Here is a 25,257-nt window from a genome sequence, read left to right on the forward strand (position 1 = left end):
TGGTCGAGATCTCTGAAGAGAACTCCCTGTAACAGACCACCTCCCTAGAGAGAGACATAATCTGCACTGGAGCCATCTTTGACACGAAGATGTCCACGGCACAGACTTTGGCACTAAAAGCATTCTACTCATCGGTGGCACTCATGGAGGATGTGTACTCCTCCTTACTATATCATGTTTTTCCCAGTGTCTAACAGAGAATCAGCCCCTATAAGGTCAGGCAATGCTGTGGAGACAACTGAGTGTAGGTTTGGCTTGACATGACAAGAGTGAGGCCTCATTTCTTTGGAGTAAGAATTAGGAAGTTAAATGGATCAGCGAATTGGAAATGAGATGTCTGTACTAGCTAAGATGGGGGGAACACCCAGGGAACCATTTTCAGAGGACAAAATAACAATGGCTAAGATAATCCTGGGATGTAAAATGAGGTTATGACACCCTGACACCCCCTTATTCACCACTATGATACAATTAGGATATGTTTTGCCCAAAGTATGCCTTGTCAGGTATCATTCTAAAAGTCTTGATCTGCTAGACATTAATATTCTGTTGAATTGTATGTGCTGTCATCGTATGTGAAGTTATGAAGTTTGGCTATGCATGTGTTACAGACACATGTTGTGAGTTTGAAAACACAATCAGCCTTTCAGGTACAACAGTAAAAAGGTCAAACAATGTTAATGTCTTATTGAGAAAATGCACACAAGCACAAGGATTACCCCAGGAACTGTCTACAATAGAAACCTCTCAGAGATAGCACTACACAAAGGGAACTGTTTGACCCAGGCCACAGCAAAAGAACTTTCCAGCAAGTGGAAAGAAGATATAAAAGGGGGAAATGACATTATGATGGTACCACACTCTCCCTACAACAACACACCTGGAAAGACCTGTGGAACAAAGACTGAACTGGGGGAAGTGATAGTCCCAGGCTAAGAGGATCAGGGCCAGCTTTAGGGTGATTCAGCCGATTCCCTGGAATCGGGCCCCATGCCCCTAAGAGGGCCCTATAATGTCCCGAAGGAGCTGCCGCCGAAGTCCCACCACTGTCTTCGGCGGCAGCTCAGTCGCTGCCGTGGAGGAAGGTCCCTCTGCCGAAGTGCCGCCGAAAGCACCGGCAGCTGATTGAGCTGCCGCCGAAGTCCCAGCACTGTCGTCGTCAGCAGCTCAATCGTTGCCGCTGTCTTCGGCGGCATTTTGGCGGAGGGTCCTTCCTTTGCGGCAGCGATTGAGCTGCCGCCGAAGACAGTGGCGGGACTTCGGCGGCAACTCCTTCGAATCGGGCCCCGCAGTGCCTAAAGCCGGCCCTGAAAAGGATTTCTAGCCTGTGTATGAAAAGCTGGGAAACCCAAGCTGCAAAGCAAAGGCAACTTGTGCCTTAAAAATCTGCCAGCCTGTTTATCACTCAGTGTGAGAATTTGCTAATTCATATCCTACCTATCTAGTATGTTAAGTTCAGTTTGCAGTTGTGTTTATTTACTAGGTAATCTGCTTTGATCTGTTTGCTGTCACTTATAATCACTTAACATCTATCATTTTGTAGTTATTAAACTTATTTTATGTTTTAATCCAAACTAGTGTGTGTTTGACTAGAGTGTCCGGTGGTAACCAAGCTGAGATTTTCCCACGTGTGCATGGTCCTCTTCACATTGAGGGAGAGGCAGACCGGGTATTAAAACCCATACACTGGCCAGATTTGAGCAGGGCAGGACGGTACTGCTCTGGGGTCTGAGGCTGGTGGTAAGAGACCTGCATGTAACTGCAGCTGGGTGTGTCCCTACCTGTGAGAATGCTGGTAAAAGTGCAAGCTTGGAGGGCTTTGTAGCTTGTCACAGCAGCACAGTGTGAGAGGGGAGGCCAGGATGGTGGTTCAGTTCCAGGTTACACCCCAGGGGGTAAGAGCGAGTCATGCATGGAACAGTGTGTGCTGTACAGGGATTGGTTCCTACAGTGTGACCAATCCCCAAACGTGATGCAACATATACTAGATGCAGTGTCATGTGAAACTGTATATAAAGGAAGAAGTTTGCTCTGTAACTTTGGATATGTGGGACGCCCTGTACTTCCCCACACCCTTTGGTTGTTATTAACTCAGCATAGATTTGCTGTATGCCAGATTAAGGAACCTGAGTGACGAGACTAGAGTTGGACTGAATTCTTAGGGAACCTAGTGGAAGAGGGCTTGGGGAAACCTCAACTTTGAGGACTTCCACAGAGCCCTCTGGCTTATCAAGACTGGCACAGTCCAGTTTGAAATGCACCAGCAACCCATCTGCATACAGGATACCACCCTGGCCCTACTGAGGTGTTGGGGTCCACACATTCAGGTGTCAAGGAATCTGATCCTCATCATTAAGGAAGAGGAAATGGTGTCCCTCCTCGGTGGCTTCCCTGGAATATGAGGAAGAGTGGGACCCAGAAGTGTAGCCACATCATTCTGCTCCCTCGCCTCCCAAGGACCTCTTATCATAGTCACCAGATGAAATTGTGACCTCATCAATGATTCTGGGAGATTTCAGTGCATTTTGAGAGTTGTTCGTGCAGATGGATGACAGTGTGGAGGCGCTGAGACTTCAATCATCTAAAAAAATTTTCTCCACTCTTTCTGCTGTTGACCCTGCTAGAATTGTCTTCTCTATAAATGAGGGACTATTAATCTTCGTAAGAGCTTTGTGGCAGACGCTGGCCGCTATTGTCAACATTGGAAAAAAATTTACAAGGTGCCCCTTTTGGAGTTTGGGAGTTGGAGGACTTTTATAAGCATCCTAACCTGGATCATCAGTTGTCTCAGCTGTCCAAGAAAAACCATGCTTAGACAAGAATACACCAAAGAATAAGACCTTTTTAGACCTGTTTGAGAGAAAATCATACTTGTTAGCATCACACAATTGCAAATGGCCAACTGCCAAGCTCTACTGGACAAATCAGACTTTCTAACATACGACAGAGTAACACCCTTTGTTAATAACCTCTAATCCGAACACAGAGGAGCCCAAAGACATTATAAAAGAGGGCCAGTCCTTGGAAGCAGCGAAGAATGCATCGGACACCGTGACCAAGTCTGTGTGAAAAGCGTTATGGCTCCAAGGTTTGGGTATCTCTCACAAATACAAGCTGTGGATAAGGACTTGCTGAACAGCTCCAAGCCCTCAAAAAAGTGAGAGGACTGACAAAATGCTACATTTCCTGAAATATTCCGAAGTGACTTTGCTCTCTCTAGGAATCTGTACCACTCTGGCCTACCATAAACCATACTGCCGTCAACCATAGCATCAACTGAGACAGTGCCTGCTGTCTTACCACAGGAAACCTGAATACCTTGCCAAGAAACACTGGAAGTACAGCAGAGAATATCAACCTTCCTCAGCCTCTGCAAACATTCTCCTTTGATGTTTTAGCAGAATTGATGTGACATTCAAGAGCTGCACCAACAGTCTGCAGAGTATGTCCTTTAGAAGCCACCTTGCATTATTTCATAGTGTATTGTTGGACTTTACAGCCAATAAATGGGAGCTAGACTTGCATTGCTTGTGGCTATACTATCCAATTGCTTTCCCCACCCTTTACCAACACCTTTCCCCCTCCCTCTTCAGGGCATTCTCACAAGTGCTTGTTGCAAACTGAAGTGACCTGGTTGCTCCATCTAGGAGCCTTAGAGGTGGTCTTCCAGGAACACAAGAGAAGAGGGAGGGTTGCAGCCCCATCGTTATGGCCTTAAGCTGGGTCATGAGGAGGCTCAGGCTCATATGTGGCCCTGATGGACTCTGCTGGTCAAAATAATTAGGTCTCATGTGCATGAGGTTTATGTGAATGTACAATATCTCAAAGACCCGAAGTAAGTGTAGGATAATTGTTTTCTTTATGTTCACTGCTGTACCTTTGTTCTGGGGAATATGTTCAAAGAGTGCTAGAGAGAATTAAAAAGGCACAGCACAACAACTTAGTAGCAAAAATATTTTTTACTTATAATGTGCCTAGTCTTGATTGTGCATGTAGTGACTAGTTTGTATTTCTGAACATTGAAATTCTGAAAAGTCAAATAGAAAATGCATCAACATTTGTTATAGTGAAAAATTTTGGCATCTGTAATCAGATAAGGAGCTTCCTTTTTAGGGTGTTTCATTTTCCCATTGGATTAGTGACCTGAATAGACAGACTAGAATCCTGGGTGTCTTGGATTAATGATAATCTGAATGCTGTTGTTAGGAAGAACATTAAATGTTAAAAAATAAATATAGGAGGATAGACAGGGTAAAATAAAGATAGATTTTTAAAAATGTGTGTACCTATTTCTATATACAAATTAGGAATGTTAATTAATAAGGTTTTGATTGACCTATCAATATACCCATCAAACTTAATATAGGTCAGAATTAGATGTTTAAAATTCATTTAGAAAAGGAATATTTTGTAATAGACTAATTAGCTTAATATTCATCTTATTTGTGAATGGAAATGTGATGCTCCAATTTTCATTTAGATGAAGTATTAAGATCAATTGTATATTCTAATTAAGTATCTGGACAGTTTTGAAGTTATATCCCAGGATCAAATAGTTTCATATATTGGCCCAACTCTGTTACATATTGAGAAAAAAGTTTAGTTCCTTAATAAGCAGAATATCATCTTCTCTGACATGAGTGGCATGCTCCTCTAAGTGCTGGAGGTTTGGACCTAATCAGCCCTGGTCAATCATCAGACCTAGCTGGGAAAGGAGTGAGTGATCATAAAAACAGCAATTGGCTTAATTGAGGGTGATTGCAGGAAGAAGCTGCAGGAAGGGACAGTCTCCTGCAGTGGTCACTGATGAAGGAAGACTCCAGGTTAGCCCCTCCTGTCATGGCTGGGTAGAAAACACCAGCTGGAAGCTTTGTTTGCCTTTTGTGAGTTTGTGGTCATTTTGGACAATAAATGAAGCCAAAAAAGAGGGACTAAAGAGGGACTAAGGTGTGGCTGTTAACTCCCCAGGCTTGTGAGGAAGCAGTGTTTTACACAAAGTACAATATGCAAATTTAAGATATTTTAACATTTTAATTGATTCGGGTATGGCTGCATCCAAAGGAATGACAGTTTAAGGATACCGGTACTACCAGGGTTACAATCTGTTTTATTTTGTTTTTGTTTGGTAGCGCGCTGGGGAGATTTAGCAGAATGTTAAAGTAGCTCTTGGTGTTGAGAGTTAGGCCACATTTTAGGTATGAGGAATATAGTTATAGCACCATAGCTACACTGGCATAACCCTGTACTGTACAGCAATGGATGAGTTTTTTTGTGGCTGCAGAAATAAGAGCTTCATGAGTGAAGGTAGCTAGGTTGAGAGAAGTATTCTTCTGTGACTTGGCTGCATCTACGCTGGGGGTTAGGTCAGTATATCTACGGTGCTCAGAGGTGTGGATTTTTATACCCCTAAGCTCTATGGCTATATCAACCTAAATTTTCAGTGTAGATCAGGTCATGTGCACATGGATAGCTACCAGCAATGATATGTTTCATCCCCTGTATATGGCCCACCCTTGTCTTGCAGAGCTTTAATGCATCCCGCCTTTCTCCCAGCCCCCTGGATAGTTGCATTCCTCTCCCATGTGCTCCTGTAGAGTTCCGTTATTCTCTTCATGCTGTTTGTCCATGCACAATCTGTGTATTTTTCCCATGCTCTTCTATCACCTTATTATGATTTATATACTTTATATTTATATATACTCAGCAAACATTATCCAGCTATGCCAGAAGGACAGGAGACACTGCATGTGTTGTTTAATTAGGTTGCAACTTCATTCCTAAACATCTGGGAGTATCCAGCAGATAAAAGTCTACAGTGGTGGTGATTCCCTAATTATTTACATATGATGGGGAGAGGGACTCCTCTCAGCCCTCCCCCTTTACTCATCCTTGTCTCCAGCCAACCTGCAGCTGGGACCCTCTGTCACCAGGAGCAGATTAGTGTTTTGTGGGATCCATGGGTCAGAGCAAGTGGGGGCCCCTCCCCATACCTTCCGTCTGCAGTCCCCCCCACACACCTGCCGGGGAAATGGGGTTGGGGCGTGGGGGCTTGCCCCGCTCCACCTGGCACTCCTTCTGGGGAGTGGGGTCAGGGTGTCCGCTCCACCCACCCACCCACCCACCCAGTGCTCTGCCCACCCAGCAAGTACTTGCTCCCACTCCCCAGCTGGAGCACTGGGCGGATGGAGTGGAGCAAGCCCCTACACCCTGACCCTGTGCCCCAGCTGGAACGCCGGGCAGACAGAGTGGTTCGGGGCACTCAGACGCCTGGCTTTTCTGGGGCCCCGAATTGGCTGTGGCCCCTGGGCATGGCAATGTGGGCCCATTGGCTAAGTGGCAAATTCACCACTGTCTTTCACACTGTCTGGAGTGACTCATGACCATGAGTGCCTGCCTCAGAGCAGATTGTCAAAAACAGAGCAGACACTCCAAACTGGTGGTGTATTCTGTAATTAGATTTCATCAACATAGAACCAAATGTGTACTCCCCAAGTGCTACAATAGCTTTATATTGGAGTCACAGAGAGTTCCCTTAGACTCTCCAGTCTATTTTGCCACCAAGACAAACTGGATTTAGTGATAAATGGCCATTTATACCAAAAATCACAAATATTTCAGATTACTCCCATTCCCAAGAGACCAGTCATTCACCCAGGTCAAGTTGCATTCTAGATCTCATACCAAAGACAATGCTGGTAGCCAATTCTGTAGTAAACTAAATATATTTTATTAACTCAGAATAGGAAATGAGTAATTGGGAAATTAAGGCAGGTAAAATATATGTACAGGTGAGTCACGTCTATAATTTCAAATGGTGGAAGAGATGTAGTAATCTACCAGTTTCCCAAAAGTCTCCCAGGGCTACCCAGAATAATTCTGGGGATCTCTGTCTTCTTGTTGCATTATTCTGCCCTGTTAGACTCCAAACAGTCCAGAGACACAGGATTTTTCCCTGAATCCATACTGATAGCTTCTTATCTCAGAAAACAAGCTGACAGGGTCACCACTTATGCTGGCTTTTTCTTTGATGGGTGGAGAGAGAGGAGTACGTTTAGAGTCTTTGATCTCTGATCATCACACACAATGACCACTTTTCTTCAGATGTGCACAAATTAACACTTTCCTGCTGAAGTTTTTCATTTCCATTACACAAGGCTTCTTTCTCATTTGATGGGTTATATAGTTACAGGGGTAAATGCAATGTAAATGTTTTCTATTACATTATAACAGGATACAGATCAGTGAAAACAAATGCATGTAAGTTTAAACACCAAATATATCCTTATACATATAAAAATCATTTTGATCTATTCTAATACACAGGTGAATTGGCCTGGAGCTTTGGCATGAGTTGGCACCTGGTCTGCCAGCATCACACCCTCGAATGAGGGTTAAGGAGGGACTATAAAGGAGGTGGCGGGTTGATTTTCTGCCATAACAGTTATAAGTGCCACGAACCCCTGCTCCCCGTCCTCCCCATTTCTGCTCCTCTAAGGAATACCTCCTTTAAATTCTTTACCAATCCATTTAATATGGTCACCATATCCCTTCCTATGGAATACCTGTACTGGACATTCACCACAAGAAGTTGCCAGTAATTAGCTGGGCTGGCTCCCTGCCCTCCTCTGCCTCCCAATATCTAGCAGTGCTCCCAGACACCTACTAATGCCGCCTTTGATGACTGCCAAAAACATGGCTGCTCCAAGTCTGACAAATTATCCTACCTGAATAGTTCTGGTGCTGTGTCCGCATGAGAAATTGCTGATGCCCCTCTGCCACCTATAAATTTATCCACCTCCCTTTTACATACTTACTAGTCTCGTCCATCTGAGAGGCTTCACAGTTGCCCGCCACACCCTGCGTTGCAACATGTCCGACCAAATAATTTTTACTCCTGGGGAAAAAAGTTCTAGGATCTGCCAGAAGTCCTCTTACTGCCCTACCGTATTCATCTCTTAAGTGGTGTGTGTGTGTGTGTGTGTGTGTGTGTTGTGAGAGAGAGAAATTTAGAAGAAATGCTCTTTGACATTCTTATAAGTAGTGAAATGTAAAGAACATAATACATAAACAAAAGCATCTCTAACTCTGTGGGGAAATAACCCTTTTGTAACTGCTCTCACTAAAGCCGTCACCACACATTTTAAATATAGTATAGATCAACTAAAGAAATGACAATCTCTTGATGATATTTTGATAGACAACGACCTCATAACAAATAAATGCACAGCATAATACAATATCATGATCAATGGTCCCACACTATTTTATGGAATGAATTATAAAAACAAAGAATTCATGTCAGCTAAAATGCTGCAGCAGATCATTCTTGACAAATGTTGTTCATTTCAATCAAACTCATCTCACTGTAGTGTTGTTTTGTGATCTGTAGCTTTTAATCATTTTATCTTTCTATGCTATTATTCTTGTACACCAAACACTACATACCTTCCTAACAGTCCAAGACTGGTTATAGAAATAATTTTAAAAAAATCTTGGTAATAAATGTTTAGTTCCCATTACTTCTCAGCTAAAACATGTACTTTTGAAGGCAAGACATATTCAGATATGGCATTTGTGAAATTAGCAATGATTATAGAAAGAATGTGTCTTGAGCTTGTTTGGTTGCTTATTGTCTGATTTGGTGATTTAATGTTACTGTGAAATAAAGTGCAGCCTTGAGAAGTGGTGGTGGTTATGTCAGAGTGGGAATATACTCATTCCTGTTTGATGAGCTGAATTTGTATGGGCCATTTGGAAGCAAGATTTAAAATAAACTATTTCAAAGTAAAAAGGATGTTTAGAACTTCAGCATAATGAGCTTAAATGAAAAAGGCTGACTTTTATTCTGCATTATATTATTTTTGCAGTAGTTTATTAGAAACAGAAAACAAACAAACAAAAAAAAACGCTTTGGTCTCATAAACTGACTAGACATGTCCACTATGGATTGTTTCCAATTTTATCTCATTAACATAATTTCTTTAAGAATGTGTGCCTATTATATGTCTATATCTGTGCAACTACACCTATATTTCTTTGCTTTCCCCTCATGGCTCTTTTATTAAGTGTTCCATTCACATTTCATCTTAAAATTTTGGACTTTGCATTTCCTTGTATAGGAAGAGAGTTTGATCCTTGTGCATTTTACCAAACTTAAACATATAGCCCTAGCATATCTTTGCCCACCTGATGCTACACTCAGACTCTTGTAATTCATGTTTGTATCTACACCTCTACCCCGATATAATGAGCCAATAAATCTTACGGCATTATAGGTGAAACCGCGTTATATCAAACTTGCTTTGATCCTCCGGAGTGCGCAGCCCCGCCCCCCCCCGGAGTGCTGCTTTACCGCGTTATATCCAAATTTGTGTTATATTGGGTCGCGTTATATCGGGGTAGAGGTATACTTATTGTTTGTCCCCATCATATTCCCCAAGCAACCTAGCAGACTTTTAGGTGGAAATTAATGTTGTTTGTTCCAGGAACAACTCTCTCCACAGCTGCTACCAACCTATGTGTAGGAATGCCATGCAGCCATTCAGAAAGAAGTTAATGAAAGCACAGCTTCTTAGTGGGCCATTGAAAAGGCCAGCTTAGTGGGCACCAGCTAAGACAGGAGCTGGAGCAGGCTGCCTGTCTGTTAACTACTGGCAGTGGAAATGTTTGTGGCCAGCTAGTGATATTGAGCAGTCTGGAGAGACTTATAGGCCCTTAGGCACCTATATACCTACCCCTGGATCATATGGGTGGGTCCTTGCCTGTGGATTAGTTGAAGTTTAGTTGAATGGTATGGGGCTTATCACAAGACCTGCTGGTAATTCCTTCTGATGATTCATCAAGCTCTCTGGCTCAGGGATAGCTCATCAGCCTTATGCAGTAGTGTTGTAGCTGTGTCAACGGACTCAGGCTTCCAGGTAGCTTAAGGATGACTCATCAGGATCTGAGGTAACTCTAGGTTTGGTAGTCTCAGAGGTATCACACAGGTGTAACAGAGTGGAAGGAATAGCTCAGAGGCTTTCTGTGTCGATGCCCCAAGATCCAGGCTTTCCATATCCACTTTAAGCAGCAACAAAACCTTCCTTTCAGGTGAAAGAAAGTAGTGGAAACGTCACAGGTTTAAACTTTGAGTTTTACGAGGATGACAACTTCTTCTATGGACTATTCCACAGAAAGGATTTGGATCCTTCTATAACTAACATATATTCGTGGTAGTGATGTTGTAACCCATACACCTTCTGGGTGTGGTGTTCTGTCCCATCTAGTGACAGCAAGACCACTTAGAGAGCAATTAATGAATCTGCTCTACAGCCTTAGGTAATAGCTAGTTGGCATTTAGCTCATGCGATAGAGACTTATGCTCTAAGCTCCAGAAGTCTCAGGTTCAATCCCGCCCGTTAACGACCGGGATCTGTTGGCGTTACAATGTCACTGAGTACTTAAGGTTATGAGTTCTTGCCAATCTCTCAGCAGATGCATGTTGGATTACACTCAGAAATATAACTCTTCTAAAAACTTTCTTTTTTTTTTTTAATCCTTAATATTACTACTCTGGATATTCTTGTTAGACATATAAATGTCCAAAAAGCTCTTGGCCCATATTTTGAGACAATTAATTCCACATGTAAATGTAAATTTTGTCATGTAAATATCTCTAATACAGATGTCCCCAAACTATAAGGCGCTCCCCTCTAGGGGGTGTGGAAATACATGGGGGGAGGGAGAGGCTTGGGCCAGTCCCATTGGGGGTGGGGATGGAGTGCCACACTACCCCCAGCTTCTGCTCCGGTCCCTCCCCAAGCCATGTCTCTGGCTCCTGGTCCTGAACTTGGCCCCATTCTCAGCCTCAGTGTGGCTCCGCTCCTGGCCATGTGCCAGCCCCCAGCCTCTCCTGCTGGCCACAGCTCTGTTCCCAGCCCAGGGCCGAGGCTGGGGATAAAGCTGAGAGTGGAGCTGCACCTGGCTGCTAGCCCCCACCTCAGCCCATCTGCAGCTCTGCCCCCGCCTCTGGCCACGTCCTACCCCCAGCTGCAGCCCCAGCCTCAGCCCCCTTATTCCCAGCCATGTCCCCCCTCAGACACTGTCCCGCTCCTGGCCCTGGCTCGGGGGAGGAGGTGGGAAGGGGGCACAGATGGGCATAAGGTGGGCGTGACCCTGAAAAGTTTGGGCACCACTGCTCTAATATGTCTCACGTATTAAGATATCTCTAAAAAGATTTGCTGTAATTCTCTCAATCAGTCAATAAAGTTATTTAAAACAACTGTTTTATGCATTTTGCTATTTTAATCGTTAGAATTTACTCTCATGTTTTAGTAGTCCATGTGGAAGGTCAGAGAAAGTGTTAAATCATTTGTGATGAATAAGAAAGACAAGGACCTTTTTTGGCTGTGAGCTATAAATCTAGCAAAATTGATCAGCGGGGACTAACTTATTGAATCACTAACGAGTATATTCCTGAAGGTGTAGAGCATGACTGATTCCTTCCTGACTAGCTTCAGTGTTTGGAGGTATTATGAATGATTGCTTTGCAAAATGAAAAACTGTAGGTATTGAGAAATAGCCAAAGTGTAAAGATGATGGTATTTTAGTTTTTTTTTTTTTAAATAAGTGTATCAAAAGGACAACAGATTGAAATACCAATGTTTAATTGTGTACCACTTGTATCCAAGTAGTTAGGGGAATAGAAAGAATGGAGCTAGTCTGTGTCCTGGCTGGATATTTCTCTGAAGTCCTTTTTGCACAAATCTTCGCTCTTGATTCAAGAGTCTCAAAGTACCAGAATTTTGGGTAACTATCTCCTCAGGAGAGTAGGCAACATAATCTAAGGCTAGTTCATGGGAGTTGTATATTCCATCATATATTCCATCATAGACTCAAGCAGAAAGCTCCGCCCCCTCCGCTGCCAATTTTCATCATCATTTGCTATGATACATTGGTTATATAGTTCTTTCTGAAGCATTTTGTGGTGAGGTAAGTTTGAAAGATCCCAGCAAGAAAAGTATTACCTATTAGATTTTTGGGGGGGGAGGGAGGGATTATTCTTGGTAGTTACTCTTCGATAATATCAGTGAGGCCCAAATCTTCATGCATAGTTAGTAACAACTATTAAGACCACAACTCAAGGTAGTGTTGCCTACAGTTGTTAGGGGAAATGACAAGTAATCCATTTTAGATCTCAGTTTATTAAAAACCAACAAAAAACCCCAAACAAAACAACAAACAAACAAAAAACACCCCACATGTAGCAGAAGATCACAGATCTTGGCTCCCGGGGGAAGGCCAGCTTGTGCAACTGAGACCTCAACTGAGAAATGCTATCAGGAAAATAACACACACACCTGTGAATGTGATGGATATAGCTCCTCTCCTTCACCTAATACAAAAAGCACGTACAAATGAGCTGCTGTTCCATCACTGTTCATCTCCCTACACAATTAATTTACTTTTTAAACCTCTGTTGGTATACATTTTAAACGTTTGAGATCTAGTCTAGGTAAGACAAGAGTATATGACCCTGCCAGACTGACCAGGGCAGACAGTTTCAGTAGAGACTTATGGGGGTTGATGGACATTTTGCAGAACTTCCTGTTTAGTTATCAGTCACATTATTGCTGCAGGAAGAAAGAGAGAGAAATTAATTTTCATCTGAGGAGGAAACTTACCAGTAACCCAACCAAATATTAATTTTAAAAATATTAAGGGAATTTTACATTCACATGTGGAATTCATTGCCCCAAGATTGAGGCCAAGAGCTTACAGGATTAAAAAAAAAAAAAAAAAGTATTGGACATTTATGCAGCTAACAAAAATATCCAGATTAGTTATAGTGAGGATTTAAAAAAAAAAATGTAGTTTTTTAGAAGAGTTATGCTTCTGGGAATAAGCCAACATGTGAATGTTGGGAGGTTAGCAAGAACTTTTCTTATTGCACGTTATTTCATAATCACCTTTTGATGGGTGATTCTTGCATATTTTTCTGAAGCATTTGGTATTGAGGTCAAGGACAGGATACTTTATTAAGATAACCAGTGGTCTGATGAAGTATAGCAATATTTATGTTCAATTGGCATGCAAAATTATCTGAATCTAATGGGAGTTTACTAGCTGCAGACTCCTTCTGAGTATTTGTTTCACATTGTGTTTAAATGGCTAAATGCTGGTTATATGTACAGTGTTGGAGTTATTTTTATCACAGGGAATAGAACTAATGAACACTATATAAATAGGTATTGGAAATATACAGTGTAAAACCAAACCTGATAATTAACACAAGAAGCACTGTTGAGGAGAAATCTATATGCAGTGCTTTAAAATATATGCAGTACATAAAAGTGAGCTCATATGACTTCATTATTACCTTTTTACTTAATTACTTACATAATTACTTAACATGAACATTTTAAAAGGGATTTGAAACTTTGTACATAAAATAGTTCATCTCTGTTATAAAATGTAAGATAATTTTCTAGTGTTATTTTAAAATGTAACAAGTGCAAAAGTAAGAGGTAGTTTTAGAATGTTAAGCACCATAATAATGGGTAATTTCTTTGGAACAGTGATGTCAGTGACACAATGTTAGTGACAGTGTGAGTCTTATTTAATCTGTAGTTCTTAGCATTCCATGTAGCACACCTTGGCAGAATGTACAATGCTGGTTGCCAGTGATTTTTGCAATTTACCTAAATAAAACTCTTCAACTCTAGAAAATGTTTTATTAATATTAAATAGGTTGTTGCAACTGATTAAATTGAAATTGACATTGTTCTGTGAAAAGCTCTTATATTTGGAGATATGCATTACTTGAAACAATGAGAATGCAGTTGTACTGTATTACTTCATGTTGGAAAGAGACAATATTGGTTATAATATTAAGATACACTGCATAAAAAGCTTTTCATTCTGTTTGTATTCTCACTTAGCATTCTTGATCTTACAGATGAGCTCAGTGAAAATGTTACGGTCTCGTCTCAATGGCATCCTTTTCAAGCTTATGTTTGAAGAACATGTAAACAACATCAGACCTGGCATGATGGCAGTAACGCTAGCCTGTGAGGAGCTGAAGAAGAGTGAGAGCTTTAATAGGTTGTTAGAGCTAGTGTTGTTGGTTGGAAACTACATGAATTCAGGCTCAAGAAATGCCCAGTCGCTGGGGTTTAACATCAGCTTTCTTTGCAAGGTAAGTTGTTAAACTATAACAAATTTTATTATTTTATAATTGCAGAGTTTGGGCCAGTTTCTGTGCAATGCTGCTCTAAACAAACAAACTGAGAATGCACCACCATGTGAGAATCCCCAGCTGGCACTCAATCAATGTAGCCAACTCAGTATTACCCCATTTATGATAAGGGGTCTGTCAAGGCTGCTTCCTCACTCTGAACTTTAGGGTACAAATGTGGGGGCCTGCACGAAAACTTCTAAGCTGAACTACCAGCTTAGATCTGGTCCGCTGCCACCACTCCCAAATGTGCTAATTCCCTTCCCCAGTAGCCTTGAGAGACTCTTCACCAATTCCCTGGTGAATACAGATCCAAACCCCTTGGATCTTAAAACAAGGAGAAATTAACCATCCCCCCCTCCTACCTCCCACCAACTCCTGGTGGATCAAGATCCAACCCCCTTGGATCTAAAAACAAGGAAAAATCAATCAGGTTCTTAAAAAGAAGGCTTTTAATTAAAGAAAAAGGTAAAAATCATCTCTGTAAAATCAGGAGGGAAACTAACTTTACAGGGTAATCAAACTTAAAGAGCCCAGAGGAATCCCCTCTAGCCTTAGGTTCAAAGTTACAGCAAACAGAGATAAACGCTCTAGCAAAAAGGTACATTTACAAGTTGAGAAAACAAAGATAAAAACTAACACGCCTTGCCTGGCTGTTTACTTACAAGTTGGAAATATGAGAGACTTGTTCAGAAAGATGTGGAGAGCCTGGATTGGTGTCTGATCCCTCTCAGTCTCAAGAGCGAACAACCCCCAAAACAAAGAGCACAAACTAAAGCCTTCCCCCCACCAAGATTTGAAAGTATCTTGTCCCCTTATTGGTCCTTTGGGTCAGGTGTCAGCCAGGTTACCTGAGCTTCTTAACCCTTTACAGGTAAAAGGATTTTGGAGTCTCTGACCAGGGATTTTATAGTACTGTACACAGGAGGGCTGTTACCCTTCCCTTTATAGTTATGACAAAGGCTGAAGGAAGGGACATTGCTGGAGATCTCCTGTCTCCTGGTGATCCTTAGTCAGTGTAACCACTCCTTGGACGATGTTACAAAATTATATAAATTTGAACAAAGCTAAATCTGCTCCGATACTTACTTGAGGTTTCTGACAAGCCCCAGGTGCCCCAAAGATTTAGGTAAAACAAATGCATTGTACAGTTGGTTGGACTCAGAGATCACGGCCAGAATGTTATCTACAAAGGCCTATAGGTGTGGGAGGAATAAAAGCATTGCTGTTATCATCGGGGTATATCATATGTTAACCATGCTAGTCATAGATTTCAAGGCCAGAAAGGACCATGTAATATAGGCCATAGAATTTTCCCAAAATAATTCCTAATACTTGGTTCAATTTCAGTTGTCGGGTTTAGTGTGCCAGTGCTGGGTAATATTGCTGACCTGTGATACATTGGAGGTCAGGTGAGGGGGATGTGTACACCTGGGGGTATGCAGAAGTCTTCCGGGGATACTCAAGTTATCTAGATAATTGTTTCTCAAACTGGTGGTTGCAGCCCCGGGGGGAAGGAGCGGGGTGACACGGGACAGCTTTAGGGGAATCGCGAGTGGAGGGCCAGCATTAGTGGGTAGCAAGCAGGGCAGTTGCCCAGGGTTCCATGCCGCTGAGGGCTTTGCAAAGCTAAGTTACATGTCGCCTGGTGTTCGGGCTTCAGACAAAGTTCACAAGTGATAAACAGGCTCAAGTATCACACTGAAATGTAAGTACAATATTTATATTCCAATTGATTTATTTTATAATTCTATGGTAAAAATGAGAAAGTAAGGAATTTGTCAGTAATAGTGTGCTGTGACACTTGTGCATTTTTATGTTTGATTTTGTAAGCAATTAATTTTTAAGTGAGGTGAAATTTGGGGTACACAGAACAAATCAGACTCCTTAATGGGGTACAGTAGTCTGGAAAGGTGGTGAACCACAGTGCTAGATGATCTGGGTAGTCCCTTCTACCTTTAAACTCTGACTCTGTTTTTGAGAAAAGTCAGCAGAAATATTAAATAGCTCCAGTATAAAAAGTGAACTTACATCAGTCTTCTTTGAGTGTACTGAAAATATGTTTATGATTACAGATGGGATCCTTATGCTTCAATCTGTAACCATCCTATATTTAACTAAGATTGTGTGACTGCAAAACTGAAGGCACAAAGAAACCTTTAAAAGCTATAGTTGTAATATAATTGAATTTGGTTATTTACATAGTAAGTACATGCAATACATCGTTAATCTGAATCACTTTGTAAGATCCAGTTTTATGTAGATTTATGAAATCACTGATAAATACATATTTTAAAACTGGTTACCATTTAATCTTGTATATGCACAGACATGCAAATGAATGAAGTACGGATTAACCTGGTTTAACTAAGTACATAATATACACTGCAGTAATTTGGAACATGGGGAGCTGGGCACACAACTCCTGTTACTGTTACCAAGTGTTCCACACCTAGTTTCCTTAGCACTGTGCTGATTTCCCCCCCCCTTTTTTTTTTTTTCCCCCCAGTTTTGCTTCCTCTCCACCACCACACACACATAAGTACAAGATGTAGTACTTTTAACCAATTACATTTGTTTGGTCTTCTCTGCAGTCCTTGGCTGACAGTTGGCTTGTGCATTAAGCTATGCTAGCTGTTGCATGCTTTGGCTGCAGTAGTTGAACGCTTTAACATGCATTGGAATGTATGGCATTTTGCTTACATAGATGAAAATCCTGTAATTGATTTTAGGGAGAGATGTAGCAGAAACTATGTATCCCCCAGGACATGCTAGGCCACACATTGTGGCTCTTATTAAAAGGAGGGGTTGGCATGATGCAGAAGAAAAGGAATAAAACTTTTGCATGACAGGAAGATGCAGAGTTGTTTAAGGAGTGTGGTGCTCATGCAACTGAGGTTGCCATCTACCAAGCCAACTGTTGTCTGTCTGGGCATGTGAGTCTTTGCCTCCCCCACTCACTCAGGGAGCTGTTGTTTTTGAGGGTGTCCCCCACGCTTGTGGTGACCCTCCTGAGAGGATAAGAGAAACTAATTTTGACCAGTCTTTGATTAATCAGATTAGAAGTCAACAATCAAAGTGTGTGTGTGTGTGTGTATGTGTGAGTAAATTGCTTTTCTTACCACCTTAATGTTTGCCACCATCATGGTTGTCAAATTGGTGACTCTTGAGCTTTTTGGGGAGAACAATGCGGGGAAGGATTGATGTGTTTTTATCCTATAGCTGTAATGGAACTGTCACCCCCAGTGATGCCTTTGGTCAATGCTTTGACACTCAATTAGTCAGGGAAATATTTTAATCAAGGAAGATTCCCTCTTTTCATCTTGCCTTTGTTTTAGGATGACAGATTCAAGCTTGTTCTTAAACAAACTCATAATATTTAAACCAGAATTGATACCAAGGGTGAAGTACTTTCTTGAAACAGAGAGCAGCCTTCATGATTGCACAGACAAGGGGGCCTGCAGGGCTTTAGTGTGCATGCAACTATGGAGGCTGCTTTATGGTAAGGAGAGGGCCCGTAGTTAATATTTAACAGGGATGATGGGCATTCTTCCTGTAGGTGTTCTTTAGGGTTACCATATGTCCGTATTTTCCCAGACATGTCCAGCTTTTTAGATCTTAAATAGCTCAAAATGTCCAGGATTTTGCCGGGTGGGGAGGAAGATGCAGAACCTCCGAGCCCGGGCGGCAGCAGGGAGCAGAAGTCTGGAGCCTCTGGGCTTCCTGGGCCGTTGGAAGGGGGAGGGGGCGGGAGAGAGGGGGTGGAATTCCTGAGCCCACGCTGCCCTGGCTGCAGCCGGCAGGAGCGGAAGCCCCCAGGAAACGCTGGAGGAGGAAGCCCAGGGAGCCGCGGTAGGAGATTGGGGCAGCAGGAGGACAGGGCTGCAGGGCAGAAGTCCCAATCCCGGGCTGCCTCGGCTGGGGTGGAAGACAGTCAGTCCCCAGCTTGGTTGGAGCCTGGGCTGCCTCAGCCGTTGGGGCGGAGGGTGTGGAACTCCTGAGCCCCAGCTGGAGCAGGGGAGGAAGGATGGAAGCCCCGAGCCTGGGCTGCCCTGGCTGGAGTGCCCCAACCCTTTGCTGGAGCTGGGAGAGGCCCCGAGCCCAGGCTGCCCTGGCTGCTGCGACGACTGGGAGCAGAAGTATCTCCTCATTGATCAGCCCCTTCTACTGTGTGGCTGCTAAGATTACAAGCACCTTGTCCTACTACCGCCCCAATCCCCAGCTGGACTTTCCATCCCTGGGGGGCTCCACTTCTGGGTCCCCCGGGGCAGAAGCTGCCAGGATAAATCAAGGCCTGCGTCTGCACAGTGCTTTGCAGATGAAGCCAGCTAGCAATGAGCTAAAGGTTATGCTTAACTTTGCTGATTTGAACTGTGGTCTCTGCAACTCCTTGCACTGAAAGGAAGAACCATTTCCCATGTAAGCTGCAACTTCAGCCTGGCTGGGCATTGTCCAGAGCCAGCCCAAACACCCTCCCCTGTCAGTGGGAGAAGGGAAAGTTGTCAGTGCATGGACCATGCAGCTGGGTGAGGGAGTTGCTGATTCGCTTGGGGCTTGGTTTAGCCGGGATGTTACTGCCCGGCAAGTCAGGGTGCGACTCTGCAGGGTTAGCAGGCTGCACGGTGACAACCTCAAAAAGAACAGGAGTACTTGTGACACCTTAGAGACTAACAAATTTATTTGAGCATTTGTTAGTCTCTAAGGCTACGTCTTCACTATGGGGGGGGTCGATTTAAGATACGCAAATTCAGCTATGCGAATAGCATAGCTGAATTCGACGTATCCAAGCTGACTTATCCTGCTGTGAGGATGGCGGCAAATAGATCTCCACGGCTCCCCCGTCGACGGCGCTTACTCCTACCTGCGCTGGTGGAGTACAAGCGTCGATTCAGGGATCGATTGTCGCGTCCCGACGAGACGCGATAATTTGATCCCCGAGAGATGGATTTCTACCCGCCGATTCAGGCGGGTAGTGAAGACGTAGCCTCAGGTGCCACAAGTACTCCCGTTCTTTTTGCTGATACAGACTAACATGGCTAGTACTCTGAAAGGTGACAACCTTGTGTCTCTTGCAGGTACAATTTTTCCATTTTTGGGCCCTGGAACTGCTCAGGCAGGGGGGATGTTAAGTGTTTCTGATCTCTCCTAGCAAACACGCTGGCTGGGACCCAGGCTGCTGACAGTTGATATTTTCTGGTGTTTCTTTTTATTATTATTCCCTTGCATCCTATTACTACAGAGACTTGCCCAGAGCAGCAGCCGATTTCTTCTGCCCCAGCAACTTTCTTTCCCATGTAAGCCAGGCAGCGGGGGCTGAATTTGACCCTGGGCTGGGTGGGATGTGGATGGGGACCCATGTCTGTTGCCCCTGAGCTGGTTGTGGTCCATGGGTCCTGGTTTGGGAGGTGTAAGGAGAGTCCAGGAGGATGCAGGGGAAAGAGAGCCTTGACATGAGCATTTGCAAAATCAAACCAGCAACCAGTCAAAGAAAATCAGACACAGATGGGGCAGGATGAGTCAACAGCTTTTGTGTTGCAATGTTTTGTCAGGCTGCTTTTTTAGCTTGTGATCTACTTGATTTCCCCACTCTGCTCCCCCATGAATGAGCCCAAAGGGAAAGTGCCATAAAAATCTCAGAACTTCATCTGGTTCTGAGTTGGAGCCGTGAATCTTTCAGCTGCACAAATTGGGCTCAGCTTCACCCCAGAGACTTAGTTTGTCTCAATCAACTAGAGATGGGACAAAATCAGACCTAACGTCTCAGGGCAAACTTTGGCTGTGACTTCAGAATCAGACCTCGTGGGTGACCCAAATATCCCTGAACCCTGAGGTCTGGGCCAAAGTGAGTTCTGAGCTGGGTCCAAACTGAGTAGCTGAGGCTGGTGTCTGCTGATGAGCTTCCTGGCACCCTGGGTTTGAGTCTAGAACGGGGTGGGCAAACTTTTTGGCCTGAGGGCTGCATTGGGTTTCCGAAATTGTACAGAGGGCCGGTTAGGTGAGAACTGTTAAAGATTGCACAGTTTTTCTTTGCCATTCCGTCTCATAATGCAAATGTAGAGAGAATTTTTTCACTGATGCAAAGCTAGTGGACAAAGGAAAGGAGCAACTTGAATGTTGAGTCACTGAAAGGAATTCTACTTGTACAGTACAACTTCAGACAAACATCTTGTAAAAGACTTTCATGCCTTCTTAAAGAGCAATCAACCATTGCTGAGAAAAATGTGATCTACAGAGAAGTATGTGTGGGCACATGAGGAGAAAGAAAACGGAAGAACTGGTGAAAGGAAAGGACTCACTACATATAAAGAAGTACAGTAAATTTTAAATAATTAAACTTCACTTTTGAGGCCATATCACTTTTTCTTATATATACTCAATATAGACGACATGTAGCACACAGCATATATAACAGTATAATAACACATTCATACAACACGAGTTAGTAGATACTGGTCTAAATCCCCTCCTCCCCACCCCGGTGGAGTGTCCTCTTCTCTTTTTTGAATGTTCAAATATGGTAACCCTATGTTCTTGGTTCTAATGACTTACAGTACTACCTAACAGTGCAAACGGGGGATATGAATATAAACAAGCAACCTCAAGTCTTGAGAACTGTTTATTTGCCCAAAGTCTGGATAATCGCAAAGTATGACTTTATCAGATTGTTTTAGAGTTAAAAGTGCTTTCAGTTCTGAAACCCCCCCCTCCCCAAAACAAACAAACAAACCAAAAAAAACCCACGTTAAAACAGGAATCATTTAAACTTGATTCATTTTTTTTTAAGTTTGGCATACATCTTGTTTTTTCTTATGTGTGTTATGCTAATATAGATATCCAGTGTGTCTTGATATGAAGTTGTTCAACTTTTACCATATATTTTTTTTAGTCAAAATCGTTTCTCCTGTACTTTACTTTGCTTATTTGTGTAAATTGACTTCTTTGGAATAAAAGAGAATAAATAATCTGTAAAGAGATTAAAAGGGTTAACATTAATCTCACAGAAGACTTTTATAGCAACTTCATATGTTTTGGTGATAGCCTTTCTGTCATCTACCTGTCAAATAAAAGGTTCTCCACACAACACTGATCTGACATCTTTCACTAGAGGTAGACTCAAAGGATTCAGCACAAAGATATTGCCAACTTCAGATAACATAAAAACAATCTGCTGGGAAATACTATCATGTAGTAATAGCAGTTTTAAAGAGAGAGAGAAGACTGAAGGTTTTTAAATCAAATACTGCTTTCACTTTTCAGTAGGATTTTCATCTAGTGGGAAATTCATGCTTTAAGCAGGAAACTACTTTTCCTTAATATGTGAGGAAGTCTATGCATGCATCGTATTCCTGCACAATGTAGATATAGGAAGGTAATTCTTAGAGTTCAGGTAATATGTTTATGAATAGCTGTCGGCATATATCTCTCAGATGCTGACATAGTACATGCAAGTTGAGTAATGTAAATTGTATTCTACTGAATTAAATAACTGGTGAAGCATAGCTAATTATGGTTGCAGCTAAATTCCAGTTACAATATCTGAGACATTAATTGCTTCTTATTTTAGTTGGACTGTTCCATACTAAACTTTTTTTTTTTAAGACTGCAATTTCCATTTAAATTATGTTAACACCAATTTTCTCTTTGGTAGATTTGGAAAGCAAGTAATAAACTGTTCTATGTAATAATCTAGGTTATAATAAGGTGTTTTACTTCGGTGGAGGATGCAGAATATATCAGATGTCCTTTGTTATCAGGTGATGTCAAAAAATAAGCTAGTTACCATACACAACCGTTGGAATAAAAACCCAACAGATGGCTAAACCAAAAATGTTAATTATCCCAAAGGTGTCATTAATCCATAGCTATAAGTATTATTTTCACCATAGAATATTAATTGAGAACAGTATATTTTCACCATGTGATACACCAAACCAGCATATGCTTAACTGAAATAAAATTAATGGAAAGTGAAGATGAGTTTTCCATGATAGAGTGCCCAGTGGATGTCTGTTAGTTATTATAGAAACAACAGATAGCAATGCTAGAGATAAGGGTCATTGTGCCATTCCCATTATAAACCCCTTTTTTTCAGTGCTTTACATCTTGGCCATTCTAATTTACATTGGGTAAAAAAAAATCATACAGTTGTCAGACAAAAAGTATTTTTCCTTGTAAAATATTGTTGAATTGTGTTGTTTTTAATAACTTTTTGATTCCTTAAGATATTTTTTAACTTAAGCTTTTTTTGTTACCTGTACTTTAGTTATCCTCAGATACTTGATTCTTAGTGTTAACTCTAAGTCTCATTTACTTCCTTTTAAAAATGAGATCTTTATCTTTGAGAAATGACTTTTGCAGTACTTTAACTTCATAATTTTATTTTGTTCCCTAGATAACTTTGTTTTATTGCAAGTTATTAACAGTAATAATGGCTACATTTCGTTTGCTAGGAATCCAGTTTCTGGTAGGATAACAATGAAAGTCTCGTATTCAATTTATACCTAAATTTAATTGATATTGTATCAGTTGATATGGAGGAATTGTAAACACAATACAATATTAGTGGATTTTACACACACACACACACACACACACACACATACACTCTCTCTCTCTCTCTCTCTCTCTCTCCAGGTGCATCTAAGACCTATTCTGGAGCAACTTCTCTCAGAGTTTACAGGATACTTCAGTCCCACTGTGTCCTTGAACTTCATTTTGATTTTGGCAACCTGTGGGCCAGTTGTTTTTCCCCACTCCATTGTGTATAATACATTTGCATTTCTGTTGTAACGGTTCTGAAGTGATCTAAGAAATTGAACAATGTCAGCTGGTGACTTTCTTTTGTAAAAACACATTAAATATGATACCTGGCTTTAAATGTAAAATTTAGTTTATCAACCTTACTACAACAGTTCAGGCAAGTTCGTGTTTTAGGGTTACCAGCCAATATTTGTCTCATGTTGAAATATAGTTAATTACAACTCAAGATCCCGACAATTCCTAAGCACAATAGGTACGTGTTGGATGAATTTGATTTGTTCAGTGTTGTGATGCTTGACCTTCATTTTAAATGTGTTGTATTCCAGTTAATAGACTCTTATTATTCCTAAGGCATTACATAATTCACTGTACTATTAGAAGAATGTTTCACAAATGAAATACCTCACTTGTCTTTTCATGTTACATTTGAATTTATTACACTTATCTGATTTTGTTTTTTCTCCCTATTTTTTGTTTTTATTGTTATAGAAAAGCACAACACAGGTAAACTAATATCTATGATCAGTAATCACAAGTTATTCTATTGACCAGTATTATGTGGCCTTCAGTTTTGTTTCATGCCATCCAGAGGTATACAGAAGCCAGCAATTCCATAGAAAGCAACTTAAGTATGTGAGATATCTTATGTCACTATGGTTTGCTTGGATTCCTTGCGCCTCCTCGTACTTTCCTCCTTTGAGAATTCCAGGGGAATCTTTGCTTTCTCTTTACAAAGAACTTGACGATATTTCACTTTCCGAGTTTCTTTGGAGGAAACTGTTAAGTCCTTTTTTTTCAATTGGGTAGAGTGCACATACACCTCTACCCCGATATAACGCAACTCGATATAACACGAATTTGGATATAACACGGTAAAGCAGTGCTCTAGGGGGGCGGGGCTCCGCACTCCGGCGGATCAAAGCAAGTTAAATATAACGCGGTTTCACCTATAATGTGGTAAGTTTTTTGGCTCCTGAGGACAGCGTTATATTGGGGTAGAGGTGTACTATATAATGAGTACGTATTTAACTTGTTAATACCAGCTCCATATAGTTATTTATTTTAAAACACCCTTTTTAAAAAAATGGCAGATGATCAGCCATGGTATGAGTCACAATCTGTAAGTGGAATTTGCATGAGCTCTGCTGCAGTGTTAGATTAGAAGTAGGCTGTGATAATTTATAGCCAATATAAGAAACACATTTCTTCCATTATTAATTTTTTTTGCAAAGCAAGCTGGAAAACTGACAGCTTTCACCCAGCTTTAAAATAAAAAAAATACAGAAATGAATATACTTTTTTGACATTTGTTTTCTCAGAGCCTATTTACTTTTGTTTAGATATGATAGCATCACACATCAAGACTTAATTATAAATCTTAGTTTATAGTGTAATATATTTTCTACAGAACAATGCTTTATTAATTTGATCACCTTTTGTCTATTAGATTCTCTCTCTCTCTCTCTATCTCTCAAAATAAATGTTGAGGAAAGAAAGATACCAGTCAATACTCACAGTAAGTTTGATTTATTCCCTTTGAAGAATTTCTCTTTAAAATAATAAAATTTGCACTCTGGATTGGTGGGAAAAAAGCTATAAAATTCTGAGATTGAGGCCCGTTTGCTAGCAAAGTGTGTGTGTGTGTGTGTGTGTGTGTGTGTGTGTGTGTATAAAAGGTGACATGAGTGAGCTATTTCCTATAAAGAGCTATCGGTGTAGTGAATGGAGAAGGGGAAGGGTGAGAGTGGACAAAACCCCTTGTTGCAGCTAGAGCAGTGGTTCCCAAACTTTAACAGCCCGCGAACCTCTTTCACTAAATTGTGACATCTCGTGAACCCCCACCTAAAAATGAATATTTCCAGGGATTTAAGTTTAAATTTCCTCAGTGTGATGGATTCACTTGCTTTGTTCTGCATAGCTCTTGTAAGTCTGGAACCGCTGGAGAAAGATAAAGTCTCAGGTCTGGTTCGTCATCAAGTCTGTTTCTGTATTTGGTTTTCAGATGTGCATACGAGGAAAATGCTTTCTCGTATAAGTATGTTGTTTAAAATGATAACAAAACTGCAGCAGCTTTTTCTGCTCGTTTCTTAAACTCAGCCAAAAGTTGATCAATGATAAATTTCTGAAACTCCTTTTCAGTTCGTAATCACAGGAGATCTCAATCAATTTCTCTTTTTCCTGGTGTTTAATATCTGTGTTGAGAAAGTGGTATCATCAAAAGGGTTGCGAATTCAGTATTATCGCCTGACATAGCTGGAAAGTATTCTCTGAAAGTTGTGCAA

At 41.5% G+C, this 25,257-nt stretch overlaps 1 protein-coding gene across 6 annotated transcripts in view; it reads left to right on the forward strand.

Annotated features, from left to right (window-relative positions):
* DIAPH2 (diaphanous related formin 2) overlaps positions 1 to 25,257 on the forward strand; it is an 869,427-nt gene that overhangs the window by 383,353 nt on the left and 460,817 nt on the right. For all 6 annotated transcript variants that reach the window (XM_054038969.1, XM_054038972.1, XM_054038973.1 and 3 more), the window contains one exon: positions 13,937 to 14,176. In XM_054038969.1, coding sequence (XP_053894944.1) covers positions 13,937 to 14,176 — 240 coding nt within the window. The remainder of the gene's footprint in view (positions 1 to 13,936; positions 14,177 to 25,257) is intronic.

This window comes from Malaclemys terrapin, chromosome 9, assembly GCF_027887155.1.
Source record: "Malaclemys terrapin pileata isolate rMalTer1 chromosome 9, rMalTer1.hap1, whole genome shotgun sequence".
NCBI classification, from domain to species: Eukaryota; Metazoa; Chordata; order Testudines; family Emydidae; genus Malaclemys; species Malaclemys terrapin.